Consider the following 21105-nt stretch of genomic DNA (forward strand, 5'->3'; position numbering starts at 1 on the left):
TGCCACAAGTTAGAAAGACATTTAATTCCTTACTCACTTTAATATATTTATTTGCTAATATTCAGTAATTTATCTAGTCACAAGCATGTTTGTTTCATTTTTGCTATTATTTTACACTAGAAAACCTATGTTTTTGTGTGCTTTTGGTGAGACTCCAAATTAGCTGGAGCTTTAACATTCGAGTTCTCAATCTATTCATTAATGCCAGCATGCCAAAAATTAATACAAAACGGTCCTAATCTTTAAGATGGGTTTTATTAGACTTCTAATTTAAAGTGTCTCTGTAAATAGAGGAATAAGAAATCAGGCCTGCCTACAGTGCAGCATGGATCCTTTCCCATCAATCCTCTCTGCTTCCAGCCATCAAACATTCTGGGTTGCTCAGTTTTCTCACCCTTGAGGTTCCCTTGGGAGGCAGCCTGGTTTTGCTGCTCCCTCCTGCAGGCAAGGCCTGTTCTCCCCTTCTCCCATCCATCTCCATGGCCATGCTGGAGGCACTTTGCTTCCCGTGCTTTGCTGCCTATCTGATTTTACAACTGATTGCTTGATTGCACTTGGGAAAGGTGCTCTGTTGGTTTTTTCTCCTTCCTTTCTGGGCTCCTCAGGCTGATGTGTGCAGCACTGAGCAAGACCACTCTCCTTCCTTTGTACTGCTCAGCTACACTTTCCTGAATAATAAAGCTGGAATTAGCCAGAGAGTGAACTCTGAACAAACCAAAAATAATAGTTTTGCATATCAGTAAAGCTAAAACATCAGCTCTGTTCCAGTTTGAGGTCATAGCTTAATTTGTGTGTATCTTTTGCAAGGAGTAGGGAAGGAATAAAGTGACACTAGAATGAAACGGAGTTAATATGTTCTGGCTGTGGACTGCAATGATTCCAAACAGCACACAGATCAACAATCAGCACCTTATTTTCAGCTTCTAAAATCAATGGGCAGCTTGCTCGAGCCAAAGAAGTGGGCTTGTTTTTGGCCAGCTTTGAGAGGGCACTATAGCTAAACTGCAGGTAGGATACTGAATATATAGCAGAATTGTTTAATAAAGGATATGGTCACTAATGTGATGAGGGAAAATAGTTACAATAAAACCTTACAATGGATAAGATTAGAGCTTATAAAATATCAAAAGTAAGCATGAGGTTTGCACAGTATATTACTCAGTTATATGTAAAATTCACTTTTTTTTTAGCCCTAGACAAATTTCTCTATTTTTTTCAAGGGCTTTTCCTTAGAAAATGCTATAAATTTCCATTTCTCTCTTGGGAAAGATGCATTAGAGAAATATGTACAGTTTGGGGATTAATAATTGGTTTTTTTTCTATTTTCTACATTGAGACTATGCTAGCAAGATTGTGTTACCATGGAGATTTGTTTTATCATTTTAGTGCTTTGGTATTAAAATGATTGTAAAGGAAAATCTTAGTGAAATACACATCAGGAAAAAAAGCAGAAGTGTCTTGCATAATTTTTTTACGAAAAGAAAACCCAGAGCTGCTATTATGGGCTTTTGCAGTGCTTTCATGTATGAAATGTGCCATTCTAAAATTATTGCATTTGGCAGACTAAGAAGAATTCAATCTATGTAGCAGTAATTAACAGAAGAACAAGGCAAAAAGGTGCTTGAAACCAAAGAACTTGCCCAATGAATTGTAGTGTATTGTGATAAAAAATTAAACACCAGAAAGACAATATGTTTGAAGGGCATGGATTTTGATTTCTGCTTTTGATGACTCACCAAATATAGCAAAATATAACTGACATTCTCTTTTTCTCACATATGCTGGAATTTTTCTTTTAGATTTGTATTCTGTATAGTTGTATTGATTTATTAATGATACAGTAATTCATGCATTATTCTGGTACTTTTTTGTTCTTTCTGGCTGATAATTGTATGTGAACTATGCTTAAACATCACAAGCTTTTTTTTGCTTTACAAATCCTGTAGTTAACATCTTCATTTATCCCTCTCTGCACCTAAAATTCAAATTAAAACAAAATGCAAGGAAGTAGATGGATTGTATGAAAAGGGAATGACATTTTCACACACACTTTTACAGGAATGGACTGTATTGCTGGCTGCTCACCAGTCCTCAGAGTGTAATGGTGGTGGTGGTCATTAAGACCAGAGTTATGAGCTTCCTTTTAAACATATTTTTTCTTAATTTCTAATTTTGAGCTGTTTGGGAGAGAGGGAGCGAGGTGGGGGGCTGAATTTGGTATACAAACTGGAAATCACACCTGCATAAAAGAAAAAGGTGTTCAGCATTTGCACCGCTGAGTTTCTATTCAGAGACTTAAGAGACAGGGTATTACAACACCCCAGACTGGGTGATGGACAGTGTAGGCACTGAGCAGTGGGTTAGGGCCATTTGACAGTAAGTGACTTTTTTCTAGCTTGGTTTAATCATGGGCTTGGAAGAAATTTGAGTGACTTTGGTTTGAAGTTCACCTTTTCTCGAGGTAATTTCTGGATAGCATGCTTTTGCTAATGAACTTGACTTCTAGAGTAGCATTTCCTTTACTTTAGAATCAGAAGGAGAGAAATCTAAAGGAAAAGCATTGCCTATTTCCCTAATTTCTCCAGTAATGGCAGGCAACCAGTCAAATCCACACAGTACAAAAATCAGGTATCAGCTGCCTTCAATACCAGCAGCCTTCATTCCTGTTTTATCCCTGTGTGTGCACAGGATTGCTGTAGTTTGACATTTATGGTAGGAGGTCTGTATTAAAAACAACCTTTGTGTTGCTTCTCAAGTGTGGTGAAGTTTCAGAACCAGGACTTTGATAGTATTATATGATGACAGGTGGGGGTTGAAGAACATGTACCTCTATGAGTGAGCATGATCATGATTTAATTGTTGCATGTGAATCAGCCAAGTTCAGAGTGTGATGGTTGTGAACTGGTGACATTTCTTAGCAGCATAAAATAACATCTTTTAAAATAAGCACTACTAGAGGTATGAGCTACATGCCCTTCTTGTAAGTAACAAATATTTGGGGGATTTCTGTAATGGTTCCTGATGTTTACAGGAGGGCACAGATGCACTGAGGGACAGGAGCTGCTGTTCCTGTACTGAACATGGTGAAAATGTCAGTGTTCCTGAGGAATGTCACAGTGACCTGTGGCTGAAGCTTGAAAAGGAGATGGACCAGGTGCCATGTGGTTCTGGAGGGAGCCACATAGACAGCAGTGCTGGCCCAAGCTTCACTGTTGCTTGAAGATGCAGGATGAAGTTTCATAGCCTTATTAAGCTGCTCTTAACATAGAACTGCTACCAAAAGAGCTTATGCATAGGTCGTTTTGTTGAGCTGACCTAATCTACTGGGTAGCTGCTACTGAAAAGGGAGAGGCTTGGTTGTGTGCTTTGCTTTTTCCTTGTGTAGGCTCTGTGGTTGTCTCTTCTCTCTTGTGTTAGCTTTAGCTGTTTACACCTTTTCAATTAGTTGTTTTCATGTGCAAAAAAGAAAAAGGTTTGTTTGGTTTTTCTTCTGTCTGTTTCACCGCTGCTGGGAGTTGGAGCTGTTGACAGACATGTGTGATTAACACCTGATTAGTGTTGATGCTGTAGTTTGAGCGGTAGTACTTAACTGTGGCGGTGTTCGCAGGGGTCTTAGGATGAGGGAAGAGACAAGAATGTCGACTCCATGTTTCAGAAGGCTTGATTTATTATGTTATGGTATATATTATATTAAAACTACACTAAAAGAATAGAAGAAAGGATTTCATCAGAAGGCTAGCTAAGAATAGAAAAGGAATGAATAACAAAGGCTTGTGACTGACCGAGACAGTCGGGACAGCTGGACTGTGATTGGCCATTAATTAGAAACAACCAGATGAGACCAATCACAGATCCACCTGTTGCATTCCACAGCAGCAGATAACCATTGTTTACATTTTGTTCCTGAGGCCTCTCAGCTTCTCAGGAGAAAAAATCCTAAGGAAAGGTTTTTTCATAAAATATGTCTGTGACACTTAACCAGGAGTGAAGGGAGAGTAATGTTGAAACCCTGCCTTTTATGTGTGTGATTGATTCCTTGTGTGATTATTTACCTCAGGAAAGAGGTCCTGGTTCTGTGGTCCTTAAAGCTCCATGTGTGCTGCTGAATGTGTCTGCTCCAGGGGTGATGGCTGGTCCTGAGGCGTGGCACATTTGTACTGGCGGTGCCAAGGTCCTACAGAGCAGGCTGGCCACGTTCATGTTGAGGGCTTCTGGTTTGGGTCCTCTGGGGCTCTGAGCCTCAGTTAATCTCCTGTGAACCAAAAGTCTGAGCAGGAGAGAGCTGTGTTGTGCAAGAGGGGTTTATTTGAAACCGAGGGTTGTGTCACACGGAGGAGCTCTGGGAGTGTGTGAATGGGTGTGCTCTCCTGGAGACCTCTGGTAGGACCAGCTTGGTGCAGTCCTGTTATTGTGCCTTTTATGGAGTGTTCCCCTGAGCTTTCTTTTGAAAGAAAACTTGGATTGCTCTTGAGGAATATGGGAAAAAACTAACATCAGAGTTAGTTAGTTAGTTAGTACAGAGTAGATGAGCGGAAAAATCAAAATACAGGGACAAACTACCTGAAATTACAGATGTACCCATAGAGAGATTTTGCTCCTGTTGACTCCAGTTTCATTTATATAGCAATTTTCCTGAATTGCAGACTGTAAGGTCATAAGTAATACTTTTTCAATTAATATAATATATTGTAGTTGCTTTCTTTCCCTTTGTTGCAGCATCCCACCTACTTTTAGTCTTTGAAGAGAACGGTGTACTGTGCATCTGTTACTTTTACATGACCCTGTAGTCTTAAAACTAAATAAATTAAAAAGTATTTTATGTTTAAGTATTTTAATTCTCTTTTTATAATTTTTGCTTATTTCAGGTACATGCAGAGTTTCCTTGAGCTTTTAGAATATGAAAATAAAAGTCCTGAGGATCCTCATGTTCTGGATGAGTGAGTATCTAAAAATGAACTGTTAGGAAAAAGAAGTTAATCTGTCTCAAATACCAAGTGGTTTTGTACTCTAGGAAAACAGTTACCTTAATTGTAAGTTAGAATGTGTATGGCAAAAGCTAAAATTGTAATCTGGAGTAGAATGTAGGTATCTTAAGTGCTTTTGAACAGTCTATTTTGTATTTATGCAGACTGGTAGTTTAAGAAATGGCATGAAATGCTTCCTTCAAGACTGTATTGAGAAAACAACATGGATGGGAGACTATACTTGCGTATCAGATACTTAAGACTAAAGTGTTGTTTTAGTATACATTGGGCTTAGTGCTCTATTGTAAATAAAGTATGTTAATACATTCGTAGTTTGGGGTTTTTTCAGTTTGAAAGCATTCTGATGTGTCAGTCATTGTTTTTATCTAAAAGCTTTTTTAATGGACTTCAATTAGTGGTGTTCACCTACCTAATGAGTAACATTACTTGAAAAGAAAGGAAAACTTAGCCAATTTTCTTTATCAACAAAATCACATTGAAATTGCTATTAGAATGTTTCCTTGAAATGTGTGTGCATAAAACAGAGAAGAACCCCACACGTGAGAACAGCAGGTGCAACATATGCATCAGAGACTTGAAAACAAAATAACTAAAACACAAACACACACACACTCATACAGACACCTGTCCATTACGAGGGTCTGTTGTTACCCTGTACCTATAGCAGTCAGCTTTGTTTCAGGATATTGCTTCTTGCAGGATTTTGTTCCATTAATTATCTTTCTTAGGGTAGTTTGTCTTTTGGATTCCTTTTTAAGTTCTGAAATCCTGCATGATCAAGAAGTGCTTTAAAGAGAGCTTCATCAAATGCCTTGCTCTGTTTGTGCACCATGCAGCCTGTGTTGTGCAAAAATGGTGTTTTGCCTTCAGCAAACTTCATATACATACATTGTGTTGTTACATCAGGTTAAATAAGGGCTTTGGGAGGTGCTGCATTTCAAATGTTGTGCGCTTTTGGTTGTGAGCATGTTACCTGAGATCTTGACACTTTAGCTTTTGTGTTTCAACCAATACACGTAGGAGAAACTCAGGTGCAGGAGTACAAAGTTCCCTGCGTGGCAGAGCTGTAGAAGGAGCCATATGGATTAAAGACTGACTGAATTGGAGTGCTATTGAACAAGGGGGAAGTAACCATTTACTCAGAGTGAGTTCTATGCTGGAATGCTGCCTGCAGTTCTGGGTACTGCCTTTTAAGAAATTAAAACACTCACGGGCAGTACTGATGTGAAGGGAACAAGATTTAGAGCCTTGGATATTTCCACCTCTGAATAATGCTGAAGGCATTTGTCTAGACTGGCAAAAAAAGATACTGGAGACACTGGAAGTCTGCATGTGCCAAAAAGTAAGGTCACTGTAATAAAGCATAATGGGTTGCTCTAACTGAATAACTGGAGCATTAAAAAATGTCTGTTTTTTTATTAAAGTTGAGAATGTGTGCAGAGCAAAAAGTAAAGATTGTAATATTAATGAGAACAGACTGAGGCTGTAGAGCATCCATTTTAAAAGCTTTTATAAGTAGATTAGATAGATTTAGTGACATTCTAGGCGTGCTTATTCTGTAGAGGATAAATCAACTCAATTTTTCAACCACCTCTAGCTGTCACATTTTGTGATTCTGTATTTACATCATCAGCATGTTTGCTGATGACACAGGAATTTCTGTTTGTGACTAGTTTATCAGCAGGCTTTCCTTTATGGGGTTAAGTTACCAAAACTTAGGTGTCTGTTGCCTTCTGAGATGTCATGAGCTGTCCTAAGCACCTGAGTGAGCTTGGCAAATGAAACACAGGTCCTTTTAAGCCTGTCATGTCCAGGATGTGTGGGTTGAGGTTGTGGTTTTGTAACTTCTGAAACCATCTTTCAGTATTTAGGTAGATGAATTTCAGCTTTTTATGAACTTCAGAGGTTCAAGGTAGATCACAGTATAATAAATAAAGGTTGATGAGTAGTTCTCTTGGAGATCTAGTTTAGAGTCTCATAATTAACACATCAATTATCTGATTCTACCATATGGATATGGCATTCCTGATACTGTTTCATGGCAACTGCAAATACTGTTTGCTATGCTCTAAATGAGTACAAGAACAAATATTTCATAATGAAGCAAATATCAATATCATTCAGGATAACTGTTTGTTAAAAGCTTTGAAATCTTGCACTTATTGTATTCTGTGTAATTAAGTAGATAAAATAAGTATGCATGGAATTTATTGCTACCTGTTGAGGTGAAGTTCAGCTGGGGTCTTTGACAGTAAGACCTGTCTTCTATACCACATCTGACCTTTGAAAAGACATTAAAACTGTATTATCTGATTAAAAAGCAGATTTGTTCTTTTTGGCAGTATTGGATAGACTGTCTAAGATTAGAAAGTCAGATTTACTTTCCTGCTCTGGGATGTCAACTATTCCTAATTTACTGAAGCCTATGCCATTTAATTGCATATTGAGCTGTAATTAGACCTTTTAAAATATTCTTTACAAACTATGTCTTTCAAAAATAGTCTTGACTATGTCCATATTTATCTTAGGATTATACAGATAAATCTAACAAATTTCTCAGCTCCTGTGTCAGTATTCCATGTTGCTGCTACCTAGCCATATCCTAATTTCATGTCTTGTGGTCAGAAGCCCATCAGTATAGTCAGGAAGAATCAGGAATGCTGCTTTTCACTGGGGAAAACCCCCACATTTCTGAGTTAATTTAAGTTTGCATAAAAGTTTTCTGTTCTCTTCTGACTACATGTATGATTGCGTGTGGAATTTTAGTCTTTATCTAGGACTTTGTTTAAGTCCTAGAAGACACTTTGTTTAAGTGTCTTTAGGGATGCATAAATAGAAATAGTTCTTTTCTTTAACCAGATTGATTTGCTTAAAGAAAAACCTGGAAGATTATAAGGTATGTCTGGTCCTTTGGACCAAAGCCCTTTTTGCAGGCAGTAGCTGTGGGGTATCTCTGAGTACCTTACCAAAAGCAACCTGTGAGGGGTTGGAGCAGCTTCATCTCTTGGCTCCTTTCTGCTGTCCTGTTCCTGTGTGGAACATGCTCTAGAACAGCACACTTTACTTGTTAATGTTACAGGGTATATGGCTCATCGTGCACAAGACCCAGCCTTGCATCCTTTGGTCACTGAATGCCCATCCTTGTCCAAGGATATCAGGTGATTTAGGCATTTCATGATGGCCCCCATCCCTTCTCCCTTAACTAGTGTCACAGGATGTGAATCTTGCCTGGGTAGAAGTGCCTTTGTTCCAGTACCATCCCAGCAGCTTCTGTTTGGAGCTGAACATGGTCCTGTCCACCTCAGACACTCAAAAAACATGAAGAATAACAGGGCAGTTGATTTTTAGAAATTAAAGAATGCCTTGTTGGACTTTCTGTCAGCTGAGGTGAACGTTTCTGTTCTGGCTAATCAGGGTAACAGTAGCAGAGGAGAGAAGGGGAGCTAAACCGATCATTCAAGGAGGTTGGATATCCACAGATGTTCTCTATCAGTGTTGGCAGTAGTTCTTCAATTACTGTTTTCTGAAATGGTGCAATGCTTTTATCAGTTGAACAGAAGACTGTCCCCTGACTATTTGTGGTTTTATTGCTGCTTGTCTGGGGAGCCTGCTGTAGTGTTCTCAGAGTTTGGGCTCTCTTTTTGGGGAAACCATTTTCTGTATTAATGTTATGGTACTATAGATGTCATCCATGTACTGGCACAGCTGTGTGTGAGGCCACACAGTGAAGTGAACTGGGAAATGGATGTAGTGGAAGAGTAGCCCACTTTGAGCTCTGTGCTCCCTAAAATGTTAGCATGTGGCCCACAAAGGCAGCAGTGCCCCTGCAGTGGAGAGAGAGGGTGAGTGGTTATAGGAGTTGGTGCAGAGACTAAACTAAAGCTGATTGTCAGAGTGGCCCAACTTCTCTCTGCTCCTAGTGAATGAATTGGGAAGATGGATGTTCGTGAGTTTTATCTTTTTTGTGAATGTTGGACAAAATCCTTTGAAGAGATTTTTTTTCCATTGGCATTGTTCTAATGAAGCATTTCAGAAGTGTTTCAGTTTCTCTGTTGCCTTCTGTTGGTTAGCAGACCTCATGAAGCCCCAGTGCAGCATTGCCACATTCCTGTCACTGTCAGTAGCATGGGCATTTGTAAAATGGTAGGTTACTTTTACCTTTTTGATAACACAGATATCTTCTTTAGCTGTAGAGGGGTGAGGTGGAAGTTTTTCTGCAGTTCTGCCAAACAGTGTGATAACAGGGAGCCCCAAGATAAGGTGTCCACGCTCGGTGAAGGGTGCAACGGGCAGAAGTGTTGGAAATTTCCCAAGATGTCACTATCCAGTGAACACATGGGTTTAAGATGTGTTTCAAAATTGAAAGGTTTGTAAAAACTGTTGTTCACATGTGCTCTCAAAGGACATTTAGTGCAGCCTCTACACCCCCGAGTTTCTCTTTGTGGCCCTCTCAAGGGAGGGTGTAGGGGAGTGTCCTGGAGCTGGCAGCCACTGAGGCTGTCAGCTGCCAGCATGTCTGAGATAACGTGCACAAGGAACTTGGTAAACAAGAGCCTTCCTTTCTGCAGAGTTGCAGTTAAAATAGTGGCTCTGTAAGCAGTTTGAGCTAAGTAAATGTTGGAGTACATCTGATTAAGAAGGTGCCGTTTTGTTACTTTTACGTAAAGTGAAATGCTACTTTAATTAGTTTTGAACTTTGGAAGTAGATATACTTTCTAGTAGAGAAATCTTTCAGAGTGTGAACTTTCACCTCTCTTTCTTGTGATATTCAGCTGCCAGTTAGCACTGATTCAAAAAGCAGCAACCATTGAGAAAAACCTCAGACCATTGCATTTGTTGTATTTAAAAGGGCTTTTACTCTACTCATCACTTTTGTGCTTTTCATGTTTCAGGTAATATTATCCATAAGAGACACAAAAAAAATCCCTTTGTCTTTATATTGACTTTCTTATGCTTGTTTTCTTGTACTGTAATGATGGATCAAAACAGAATTATATATATAGGTTATTAGGAAGTTAATTAATGATTGTCACAACACAAGTTATTTCTTGTATTTGCAGAATTTTTTAGCCTTCATTTATTTAACACCTGTGGTAATGCCTTAAGTATTCTTCTTAAGGCAGAAACCTTGTTATTATTCTTGTTAATGCAGAAACCACTGAAGCTCACTGAACTAAAGTGGCTTCTTATTAATATCTCTCATTTGTCAAACCAACTGCATTATTTATTCTTCGTGGCTTTGAAAATACACAGAATTGTGGACAAAAAATGTAACTGGTAGAAAATTTTCAGAGCTGTTCTGGAGTATTCCTAGTTAATCCCATACACAGTTTAAAAATTCCTTGATATGGTCTCCCACAGTTTGAGCACAGTAAAAGCTTTGTGGCTTTCGGGAGTGTAACAGGTAGAGGGACTGTAAGGAATGAGTGTTAAGGTTAAGGAGTTGTATTCTGATTTCTGCTCTGCTACTTTGAAATGTGCCTGTATTCCTCTTGTGTTTGTTCCTTTAAAAACATCTGCTTAATGTAAACACATGAGTGAACTCAGTTATCTTGGAAGATGGAGCAGGAGTTTTGTCATATCAGTGCAACAATCAGGCATTCCTTTATTATATATTTAGTTTTATGCTGACTAAGCTTCAGCTATGATTTTGCTGGTCTGCAGCAGATAAACCTAAGTCCTTTGCCCTTTGGCATGGTCTGTGCATTGAAGCACTTTTGTAGTGGGATATCAGTGAACAATTTGCCCTCTTGGCATCAGGTATATATTTTGGATAGTGGAGGTATTTAAAAACAAATAGCAGAGCAAACAACAGCTAGGAGAGAGTGTTGTCAGTTGTGTTTCAGATGTGACTGTAAACATTGCTTCCAGCTCTGCTCTTTGCCAGGGCCTTGTGCTCAGAAACAGAGAAGCAGCACAAGTACAGCCGGGCACCAGGCTCTGACATCGCCTCTCTGAGGTAACAGATCCCACAGAGCCAAGGCTCCATAAACACATCAGGTCTATAAACCTTTTAAGCATTAAATGTTCTAAGCTGCCCAGTCAGCAAGACTGGTAAGTAAGAGAACAGTCATTCTGTACTGTGATAGTATTTAGAATGGGGAATTAGGTAGTTAAAACTTCCCCTTTTTTATGCAACAGAGTAGTGTTGAAAGACTGCTGAACTGTTTGTTAACACACAGGCAAAAACTGCTAGCTAGACTTGGGATCAGGAAAAAACTAGTAAAAAGGGATCCTACATTCCTTTGCAGATGGCAGTGTAGAGTGGGGGCAATTATTTTAAAGGTGTATCACTTGTTAAAAATGGTATAAAAAAATTGCTGTCTTGACTAAGTGGTGCTGAAAAGGAAGAAAACATCTTATTTATATGTGGTGACCAATGGCTGGGTTTTTTTACTTTTTGTGGTCTTGGTTCTTTCCCTTGTTCATTTGCAGGGGGATTGAACTAGATGACCCTTCAGTGATTTCTGTGATTCTTTCATTAGCTAATGTATATTCTGCTTTTGATAAAAATAAAATACATTTATTTTCAGTATTTGTTACAAATCTACAAAGAATGTTCTATTGATGTTTTTTGGAAAAGGATCTGTAGAGTTGTAGACACAGGCATGGTTGAACAAGTGTTCCAGCTCTGCTTTCTTTGGAAAGCTGCATTTCACCATTTGTACTTTCCATAACAGCATTATATAAACATTGTGGTGTTAACATTAATTTAACATTGGAGAATGTAGCAGGATTAAGTAGTGCTGATTTTCCATGTTTCCTCTTTAGAAAGCTATTATTAATTGATATTTCAAGTATGTATGGGTTTGCATGGGGGGGAAAAAAGGATGAGCACATTGAAGGTCATAGGTGTTGAGCAGCCTTGGCAGGAGAGACAGAAATCCTCTGAGCTGTTTGAAAGGAAATGCTCGTTAAAAGCAGTGGGAGTTTTGTCTAAAAGCTGCCGAGCTCCGGACGAGAGCTCCGTTGTATTCGCTCTGCCATCCAGTGGTGGCAGAGGAAACTGAACACGAGTCGCACACACGATTACCTGTCCTGAGATTCTAACTTAGCCCACGAGATGGAAGGTGAAGGAAATGCATTCAAAATTCACTCCATGGGTTCAGGTGTTGGGAAGAAAACACAATTTTTTCTAAGGAAATAATAAAGGGGGGTCAGGTTTTTTTTTCCCTGAGTTTCCTTTCCAGTCTCTCAGCTACTGTTAGGAGTTACAGGGGATGACAGTTATGGTAGTACATATGATTGTGGTGAAAGAGAATCTTTTGCTATCCATCAGTGTTGAAGAGAGATTAATTTAATTTCAATGAATATTTGTGGGAGAAATAACTTATTTGGAGCTCTAAATGCTTCACAGGTCTTGTGAGTGAGAGGTTGATCAAATATTTGTCTTTAAATAGGCTTGTTTAGGTATTATATTTTTGTATTTTCCCTCTGATATTTGTTACTGACTGGGAGGCATAGTAAACAGATAATATGGTTATGTTGTTGTTGAGTTTAATTTTATTTCTAACAATCTGTTTCTAATTTTGTTTCCTCCAGCTTTTTGGATGTTTTAATTAAAGTTAGGAACAGACACAATGACGTGGTTCCAACCATGGCACAAGGGGTGATTGAGTACAAGGAAAAATATGGCTTTGATCCATTTGTTAGCAGTAACATCCAGTATTTCCTAGATAGATTCTACACCAACCGCATCTCTTTCCGTATGCTTATTAACCAACACAGTAAGTAATTGATTTTCTCTTCCTTGGAAACTCAGTTATTGCTTGTAAACCTGAAGATGAAGCTTTGTTTTATATTTTTTTTTCCTTACTCATGACTGTTCTGTGCTAATTGTGGCAAAAGCTATACTGGCAGCTGTTGATTTGGTACTTTGCAATGATCAGAAATGAATCCAAAACACCAGTATGCTTTCTTTTAGAATTGTCAGTCTTTGTTAGTGTGGTGTTGCTTTTTAGTCTTACTGGCTGAGATGGCTTGTGAAGTGATACATAAAGTATTATTAGGTAGTAGTAGAGTAGCTGTATCTTCTGCTCACAGAGTTTTCAACATAGTTTGTAGAGCTCATTTATTTCATAATGAAATGCAAAGATGCTATATATTTTGAATAGGTTAGGTACTATACATCCTGTTTTTTCCAGGAAGTTATCTAGACTTTCTTGCCTTCTAAAGAAGGTTGAGTATTTCTAACTGAAGTTTTAAATTCCATCTCTTGTCTTCCCTTACTTCCTATTTCCTATTTATGAATAAATGCTGGAATTAGTCATCCTTTGTCATTAGGTTCTGTTTCATTTGTTGTTACTAATAAACTCGCTTTTTTATATTCATATTACAGAGTGAAGGGAGTTACTTGCACAGCTCCTATTAACCAGTATGTGTAACCATGCAGAAAGTGATCTGTGTAAAGTTAAGGACAGTCTTCTGATCTGCTTTAGTGTGTCTTGTGCCTTCTAGCTCTAGAACTTCATTCTCTGCTCAGTCTTTTGCTTTTCTGAGCTCTTAGAAGTTGTTGTATGCTGCAGATAATGCAAATGCTGGAGTATGAGGTGTTTTACTACAAGTTGTGTGTCTTTCCAGTAACCTTTCATGTGACTAATTAACCAAATGCCTTGCTGTGTGTGTACAGATAACTTGAATGTGGCAAAGCACAGAAAATGAGAGAAATGTACAGCTTTTTCTTTACTTGCACCTGGGCAGAGAAATGACAGACATAAAACCAAGTTAAAAGGCTTTCAAAGAAGAGTTCTAGCAATAGAGTACAAACATTGTCCTAGTATAATTCCTGGGCTGAGTGCTACTGTAATTTGCAGTAATCCTAAAATATTGAACTTGAGTCATTCAACTGAACTAGCTTTTCCTGTGGATCCTCCTCTTTAATTGTTTGGAGCTTAGAACTGCTTGTAGATGCTTAAAGTTTAGTTAACCTTGTATAATGTCTGTGTGTTAGCAGTGTGTGGTCTGTCTGTAATGGCAAATATTAATCTTGAAGCACTGAAGAAAAAGATAATTGGAAAGCAGAATGCAAATCCAGGTTTTTGCATGGTTTGCATTTCTGTTCCTACATTCCTGGCAGACTGTTTGTTTCCTCCAGAACTGTTCTGCAGGACACAGTGCCCAGTGTGTGAGCTTGCTGTGCCCAGGGTAGGAAAAGCTTTCAGATTTAGACTTTTGCTCACCTCATGCTGCACCTGCTTCATGTCAGAGCTCACTTACTTGCTAAAATGGCAGAAAATCACTCCTGAAATAAAGTACAAAACCTTTCTACTTTGGGAGTTTTCTTTAAACTCTTGGTGAAGGGTCTGGTGAGTAGCAGACCCTTGTACAGAGAGGGAGTGGGGATCATACTGCTGAGATCCAGGGAGTGGAGTGAGTGAGACCTCTGTGCCTGCTGTGAAATTGCAGCTTAGGTGAGTGTTAAAGGCTTCTAATGATGCCTTACAGCTCCACAGTCCTTTTTACTGTAATGTTTTCATTGTTGTGAGTGCTTCTGTTCTGACATAACAGTATGAATGGAGTGTTTTATATTTTAATTTTATCTAATTTTTGTGATCTGCTTTGAAATGTAGGTTTTCACCTTAACCCTCCCACATCATGAATTCTGTTTTAACTAGTCTTGACTGTAAAAACTGAAAATAAAGAAAAGGGAGGGAAGATGAGCAGTTAGACAAGTAGTCTCCTTAAAGGAGGATTCTGGCAACTTGCTGGAGTATCTTTTTACAAAATGATGCAGTATCCAGTAAATCTCAGATACCATCAGATTCCAACTTTCTGGCCTGCCTCAAGGGTAATAAATAATTTACTACCATTTCTTTTTTATTTTAGCACTTCTGTTTGGTGGAGATATTAATCCTGCTCATCCCAAACATATTGGAAGTATTGATCCTAATTGTGATGTGGCAGAGGTGGTTAAAGGTAAGATGAAGTTAATATTTTTGTTACTGAAATCCCCTAATTTAAAATATTCAGAAATAATTTATTGACATACAAGCAACTGAAGGTGATTTAGATCCATTTCTTCTTTTCTTATTTTATTAAATGAAAGTACTGCTCACAATAAAGCCTGGGGCTTATTGAGCCTTTCTAATGTTTTCATTATTGAAATGAGAGAAACTTTTAGTTTGTTAACAGAACTAAGAACACAATTTGATTTTTAATAGCTTTAACTTGTACTTTGAAATATCAGATAAAGTGTCTAAATGTTTTGTTAAACTTCAGGTGTTTTCTTCCTGAAATACTTAGAAGCAGGTTCTCATGTACTGCTTTTGTATCACATGAGGTATTACAGGAAACTAAGAGTAAGTGAAATTTCAATTTTGTTTAGCTAGGCCTTTTAGTAAAATGTCCTCAGGTGTGCAGCTATCCCAGTGAAGCTCCACATTGCTCTGTCACCTGATCATACACGGCCTGTTCTGTCTCCTGCAGAAGACATGGATGTGATGGTTGTACCTGACTGGCCTGGCACAGTCACACTGCAGGTCCTGTTTGCTCTGTGTTGTGAATGTTTACCTGCTTTCAGAACGTTAGCAAGGAGGCATGAGGCAATGTTTCCTGCTTCAGGAACATCTCCATGGAAGGTTCACACTCTGGGTGCGTCTGTTTGCAAATGCAGGTCGTGCTGTTGGAGAGAATTGCAGGCTCTGTCCTTTGCTGCTGTTTGTGCAGCTGCAAAGGGGGGTAGAATGTGTTTCTTCACTTTCTCTCAACCTTTGGTGAAGTGAGAGGGAAGCCTTTCTTATCTCAAAGTCTGACCTGCAAGGTAGCTCACTTTGTAATGCTTTTTACAGCTCTCTTACAGCTTTTTTTCTACCCCTTCTTGGCTCCTGAGGTGGTCTTTTTCATCAGCTTTTTTTCCTTTTGATTGACCTTATTCCACTTTGGCCTCAGCATTTTGTAGGTTACAGCCATGTTGTTTATTTAGCTTTGCCTTCTAATAGCAATATTTGAATCAATTTTGATCATCAGATTCACAGTTGCTGCCTTTGACAGGGGAGTGCACAGTGTCAGACAGTGCTAAGTCCAGTTTTCAAACAAGTAGCTAAACTAGATCATACACAAAACTGACCAAACAGTGTCCAGTGTTGCCTTTCAGAAAAATAAAATGGCTTAAAGACAGGGGCTGTACAGTCCTGTCATGGTGATCGAGGCCTTTTCCTTCTAGAATTGGTGGAAGGGTTAATTTATGTTCTGTATGCTGTGCTAGCTCCCAAATGTTCTGGTTCACAGGCAGTCTTCTGAGCAGTTGATCAGTTAAAATGTTGATTTTGGTAATGTATGTGGCAGCTATAAGCCCTGTGTGCCCTTCAGACAACGTAGAAATGATTTAAACAGCCACATCTTGCTTCAAGCAGCTGCACCAAGTGCTGTGTCTGTGCTGCCTGAGCTGGCTCTCTCTGTCTCGCTGTCTGTCCTGCAATGAGACTTTTGAGCTGACAGCAAATTCAGGTTTTTTCTGGAGCCAGGATTTTAGATTTACCAATAAATCTCTCACTGCTATTGCTGCTTAATCTCCATCCACACCATGAAGCATGCTTTGAACTTCACAGTCTCTTCCACAGTCATAGGACTCTGCTAGAGAATTGGCTTCTAGAGGAAGATGAAATGTTAGCCTGCACTCAGAGTGTTTGACCCAGATTTGCTAAGAAAACAATAAGAAATCTTTCAAATACAGAATTACAGAATGGGTCAGGTTGGAAGGGAGCACAGCAAATCATGTGGTCCAACCTCCCTCCCTGCTCAAGCAGGGCCATCCCAGAGCACCTGGCACAGGATTGTGCCCAGGTGGTTCTTGAACATCTTCGGTGAAGGAGATTCCACACCCTCTCTGGGCAATCTGTGCCAGTGCTCCTACCCTGCACAGGGAAGAAGTTCTTCCTCATGTTCACGTGGAGCTTCCTGTGCATCAATTTCTGCCTCTATTCCTATTGCTCAGCATCACAGAAAAGAGCCTCCAAAAGGCTCCATCCTCTTGGCACCTCCCCTGCAGACACTTTTAAACAGTGATGGGCTTTCCTCAGTTGTCTCTTCTCGAGGCTGAGCAGGCCCAGCTCCCTCAGACTTTCCTCATAAGAGAGATGTTCCAATCTCTTCATCCTTGTTTCCCTTCACTGGATCTGCTCCAGGAATCTCTGTCTCTCTTGTCCAGAGGAGCCCAGAACTGGACACAGCCCTCCAGACACGCCTCACTGGGGCTGGGTGGAGGGGCAGGGTCACCTCCCTGCCCTGCTGGCACTGCTGTCCCTAATGCACCCCAGGATCCCCTTGGCCCTCTTGGCCCCAGGGCCCTGCTGGCTCATGGACAGCTCATTGTCCATGGACCCCCAGGCCCTTCTCTGCAGAGCTGCTTTCCAGCAGGGCACCCCCAGCCTGTGCTGGTGCCTGGGCTGGTCCTTCCCCAGTGCAGGACCCTGCATTTGCCTTTTCTGAATTCCAGACCATTCCTCTGCCCATCCCTCCAGCCTGTCAGGGCCCTTCTGAAGGGCTGCCCAGCTCTCGGGGGTGTTGGCCACTCCTCCCAGCTCTGGGCCTGCAGTGAGATCACTGAGGAGGCCTCTGCCCCTTCCTGCAAGTCATAGATGGGTAAATTAAACAATATTGCCTGGTATTGAACCTTAGGGGCCACCTCTAGTGACAAAGGGTAACTTACACTTTCTGATTGTGTTTCAACAATACATAAAGCCTGATTTGGTCTATGGGGAGGTATTTTCAGGGGGAGTCATTTTTGGTTCAGTGAGAAGAAACAAAGAATCTTCTCCAGCTTTTCCCCCAAGAGACCTTGAAAATTAAGTATTGTAAATACTTATTTTATTTGGAGAACCTGAATTTGTGGCTGCAGTGTCATTCTTTTTATTTTGGATGGAAAGAACAAGTATTAAATTGTGATTAGGAAATAAAAAATAAGTAGATGTTATGGTCAGCCTAAGATTACATCCTTCTGGTTTTCAAGCCCTGAACAAAGAAGAAAAATAGTTTCTCTCCAGTACTGTGCTTTTCTTTGTAGAGCTTTAGATAGAGTTTTCCCTTTCCTGGCAACTGGGCTATGAGTGTAGAGAGAAAAAAGGGATTAGATTGGATACCAGCTTTATGCTTGTAAACTGGTGCTCAAAGTGAGTGTTCTGTTTGTGGTCCTTCACAGGGAGGATGGACACTGCTGGCATTGCTTGATTTTGATAAATCCATGTTTGTTCTGTTGTTTTGTAGATGCTTATGAAACAGCTAAGATGTTATGTGAACAGTACTATACAGTGGCACCTGATCTGGAAGTTGAAGAATTCAATGGTAATTATGAAATTAATTTAACTGATGTGTGTAAGAAAATAAATTTCTGGTATCTGTGATTCCTAATTTTGTTATTTAATTGTAAATTATAATTTGAACTATGCAGTTACTTTTGTTCTAATGTGTCTATGTAGGCACCTGAGCTATAGTTTATCATCATGATGTGTACTTGTTTGTGCTGAAAGCAGAGCTTTATCTGCTAATTTCACTATCACTTTAAAGAAAATAAACCAAGACTCCTCATAACTGAGAAGGAAATATGCCTGCTGTCTCATCTTCTAACAGAACTCAAACTTGTTTTATTCCAAAATATGCTTATAAGCCCATGAATTCCACTGGCATTCTCAACACAGTAGTGAGCCCTTCTGTGTAAGATGGCAAAATTGGGATTTTTATTAGGTAGTCTATACTTTAAATCCTATCATAAGCCTCTCACATGGAAATCTGTTTCAAGTTGATTGCAGAGATGATAATTGGATGACACCAAACTGATGAGACAGGCTGTGTCAGCATACTGACTGCTTTCTGTTCATTATTTTATTGACAAAAGGGAGCTTATTTTGTTTTAGTTAAAAAAAATTTCCTGAGTGATCCTCTCCCAGATTTTGGACAGCAGCCAAACATAAGACTAAGATGGTTCCAAACTTCAGCAGAAGAATTGCAAAAGTCTCAGAAATAGGTAACACTCAATGGGAGAGTGTGGTACTTGGAATGTGTGTTGCTCAAAGTACTACTGAGCAGTGTAGAAATATTTCTCTACACAAGGTGATGCTGTCAGCAATGATGCATTGCCACCCATCTCTCCTAAATACAAAGGACCCAGCCTTCCCCTTTTAAACTGAGTGATTCTAGAGATAAAAGTACTGAGTGTTGCAGCAGAGGACTCAATCAATGCAAAATTCATCTGAAGGCATAAGTAAAAAGATCCAGCAGTAGAGAAAGCAAGTTGCTGGAGCTTTAAAGAAAAAAAAAAAGTGAATAAAGAATTATGTGTTTCCTTTAAATCAGCTTATCAACATGAGGAAAGCAGCTTTGCAAATTACCTTGCAAGAGCAACAATGACTCATTTTCTATCTCTGTGCCTCTAACAAGTGTGAGTCAGTTTGCCTTGGTTTCAGTGAAGCATGAGGGAATTGGGAGTATGGACAGACAAAAATAACAGAATAAAATATCAAGTTGCCTTGCAGAGCATTGTTTTGGTCTTCTCCTTTTCCTAGGAGTTTTCATTACCATGTTTCTTAAAATAATGACTGGGATTGTTACCAGCCCTCAGTGCCAAAAGGAATGACGTTGACTCCAGTCATGTTCTTTGTGCATATTTAAATCTTCCTGGAAGATTTTTCTGTATGAAGCAGACAGTTTGAGACTTCCCTTCAGTCTGACTCTCTGTAACTGCATAATTTAATGCCAGTAGATACATGAATGTTCAGGGATGACTTCATCTTCAGCCCCAGAAGTGTCCTGGAATGTATTAAATGCAGCTGTATTATTTCCTGCCCCATCAATCAGTGAGCACTCTGGCATTCAGACCTGTGCCAAGCCATACCCCTCTGCTAGAACACTCACAGTGGGACAGCAGTGGACAAACAATTCAGTGATGGCTTGGAATATGCAAGCTGGGATATTGTTTGAAGTATAATTGAAAATTTTTGTGAATACTTATATTTTGTGTGTTTTAATGAAGGGAAAATATGTAGTTGAATTCAGAATATTTAAACAGTGGGGTTTTCTTTACTTTAAGAATCTTTCTCTGCAGCAAATATGCTTAAATACTATGTGAGCATGTCAAATTTTCCTACTTAATTAGGAATGTTTTCTTGGTTAGTGTACATTGTTGTAGGAAACCAACCATTACTTAGTGAAATTTTCATATCTAAACAAAGTCTGCTGACTGAATGGATTTGAAGATCATAATTATAATGTGGTCTTTCAGGTGATAGCAGTGACTAAAATTTATGGTTTTACTTCATGGAACTAATTTTGCACTGGGAAAATTGGAACATGCTTACATACTTGTCTGTGCCTACATGTGTGTGTTATTCTGGTAAACAGCAGTGCTACAAAATACTGTTCTGAAGGAAAATTATTTGATGCTTTTATTTCTCTTTTTTTTTAGCTAAAGCTCCAAACAAGCCTATTCAAGTAGTCTATGTACCTTCTCATTTGTTTCATATGTTATTTGAATTATTCAAGGTAGGTTGCACTTATTAATGCTGGGGGGGGGTTGTGACCCTATTGCTGTTGAAATTGATTCCTTTCAGTTACAGTTCTTAAATATTATTTCAGTTTTCCTTTCTTAAGCTTATCCTTAAGTTTCAAACACTCTTCACTTGTTCAAAAGCCAGACTTCAGTCCCTCTCTTATGACCCTGTGTACTTAAAAACTGCCTGGCCTCCCACTTCTCCTGTTGTGCTTTTGTAGCTTTTTTGATTAACTTAGAACACTCATGACAGTCTGGGTTTGCAGTGATGGAATATTCATAACCTTGCAGTTTTTATGAGCTTGCTTCTTTATTGCATATTTGAGGACTAGGATCAGTGATCCTAACCTATTTGAGGTTAGGATCAGTGTCTTTTTTGTGAAAACAGGCCCTGTATCTTTGAATGGTGAAGATTACATGCTTTGTTCTGGTTTTATATTTTCTGAATAATTGGAACAAGAGTGCAAATGGAACATGTGAGAGCTGCTATATCATTTGAAAGAAGAGAGGAGGTCTCTAGGTGGTGCAGCTGAATGCCAGAAATTGAGAGGAAAACTTGTATTTGGCCAGAGAGAAACTTTTTCAAAGTACTGTTTTTTGGGGTTTGATTTCTGAAATTTGTCAACTATGTTCATTGAGGTC

At 39.2% G+C, this 21105-nt stretch overlaps 1 protein-coding gene across 1 annotated transcript in view; it reads left to right on the forward strand.

Annotated features, from left to right (window-relative positions):
- PDK3 (pyruvate dehydrogenase kinase 3) overlaps nt 1–21105 on the forward strand; it is a 54687-nt gene that overhangs the window by 20843 nt on the left and 12739 nt on the right. The window contains exons 3-7 of the mRNA XM_066545445.1: nt 4866–4937; nt 12528–12712; nt 14811–14900; nt 18186–18263; nt 20380–20456. Coding sequence (XP_066401542.1) covers nt 4866–4937; nt 12528–12712; nt 14811–14900; nt 18186–18263; nt 20380–20456 — 502 coding nt within the window. The remainder of the gene's footprint in view (nt 1–4865; nt 4938–12527; nt 12713–14810; nt 14901–18185; nt 18264–20379; nt 20457–21105) is intronic.

This window comes from Molothrus aeneus, chromosome 2 (assembly GCF_037042795.1).
Source record: "Molothrus aeneus isolate 106 chromosome 2, BPBGC_Maene_1.0, whole genome shotgun sequence".
Lineage (NCBI taxonomy): Eukaryota > Metazoa > Chordata > Aves > Passeriformes > Icteridae > Molothrus > Molothrus aeneus.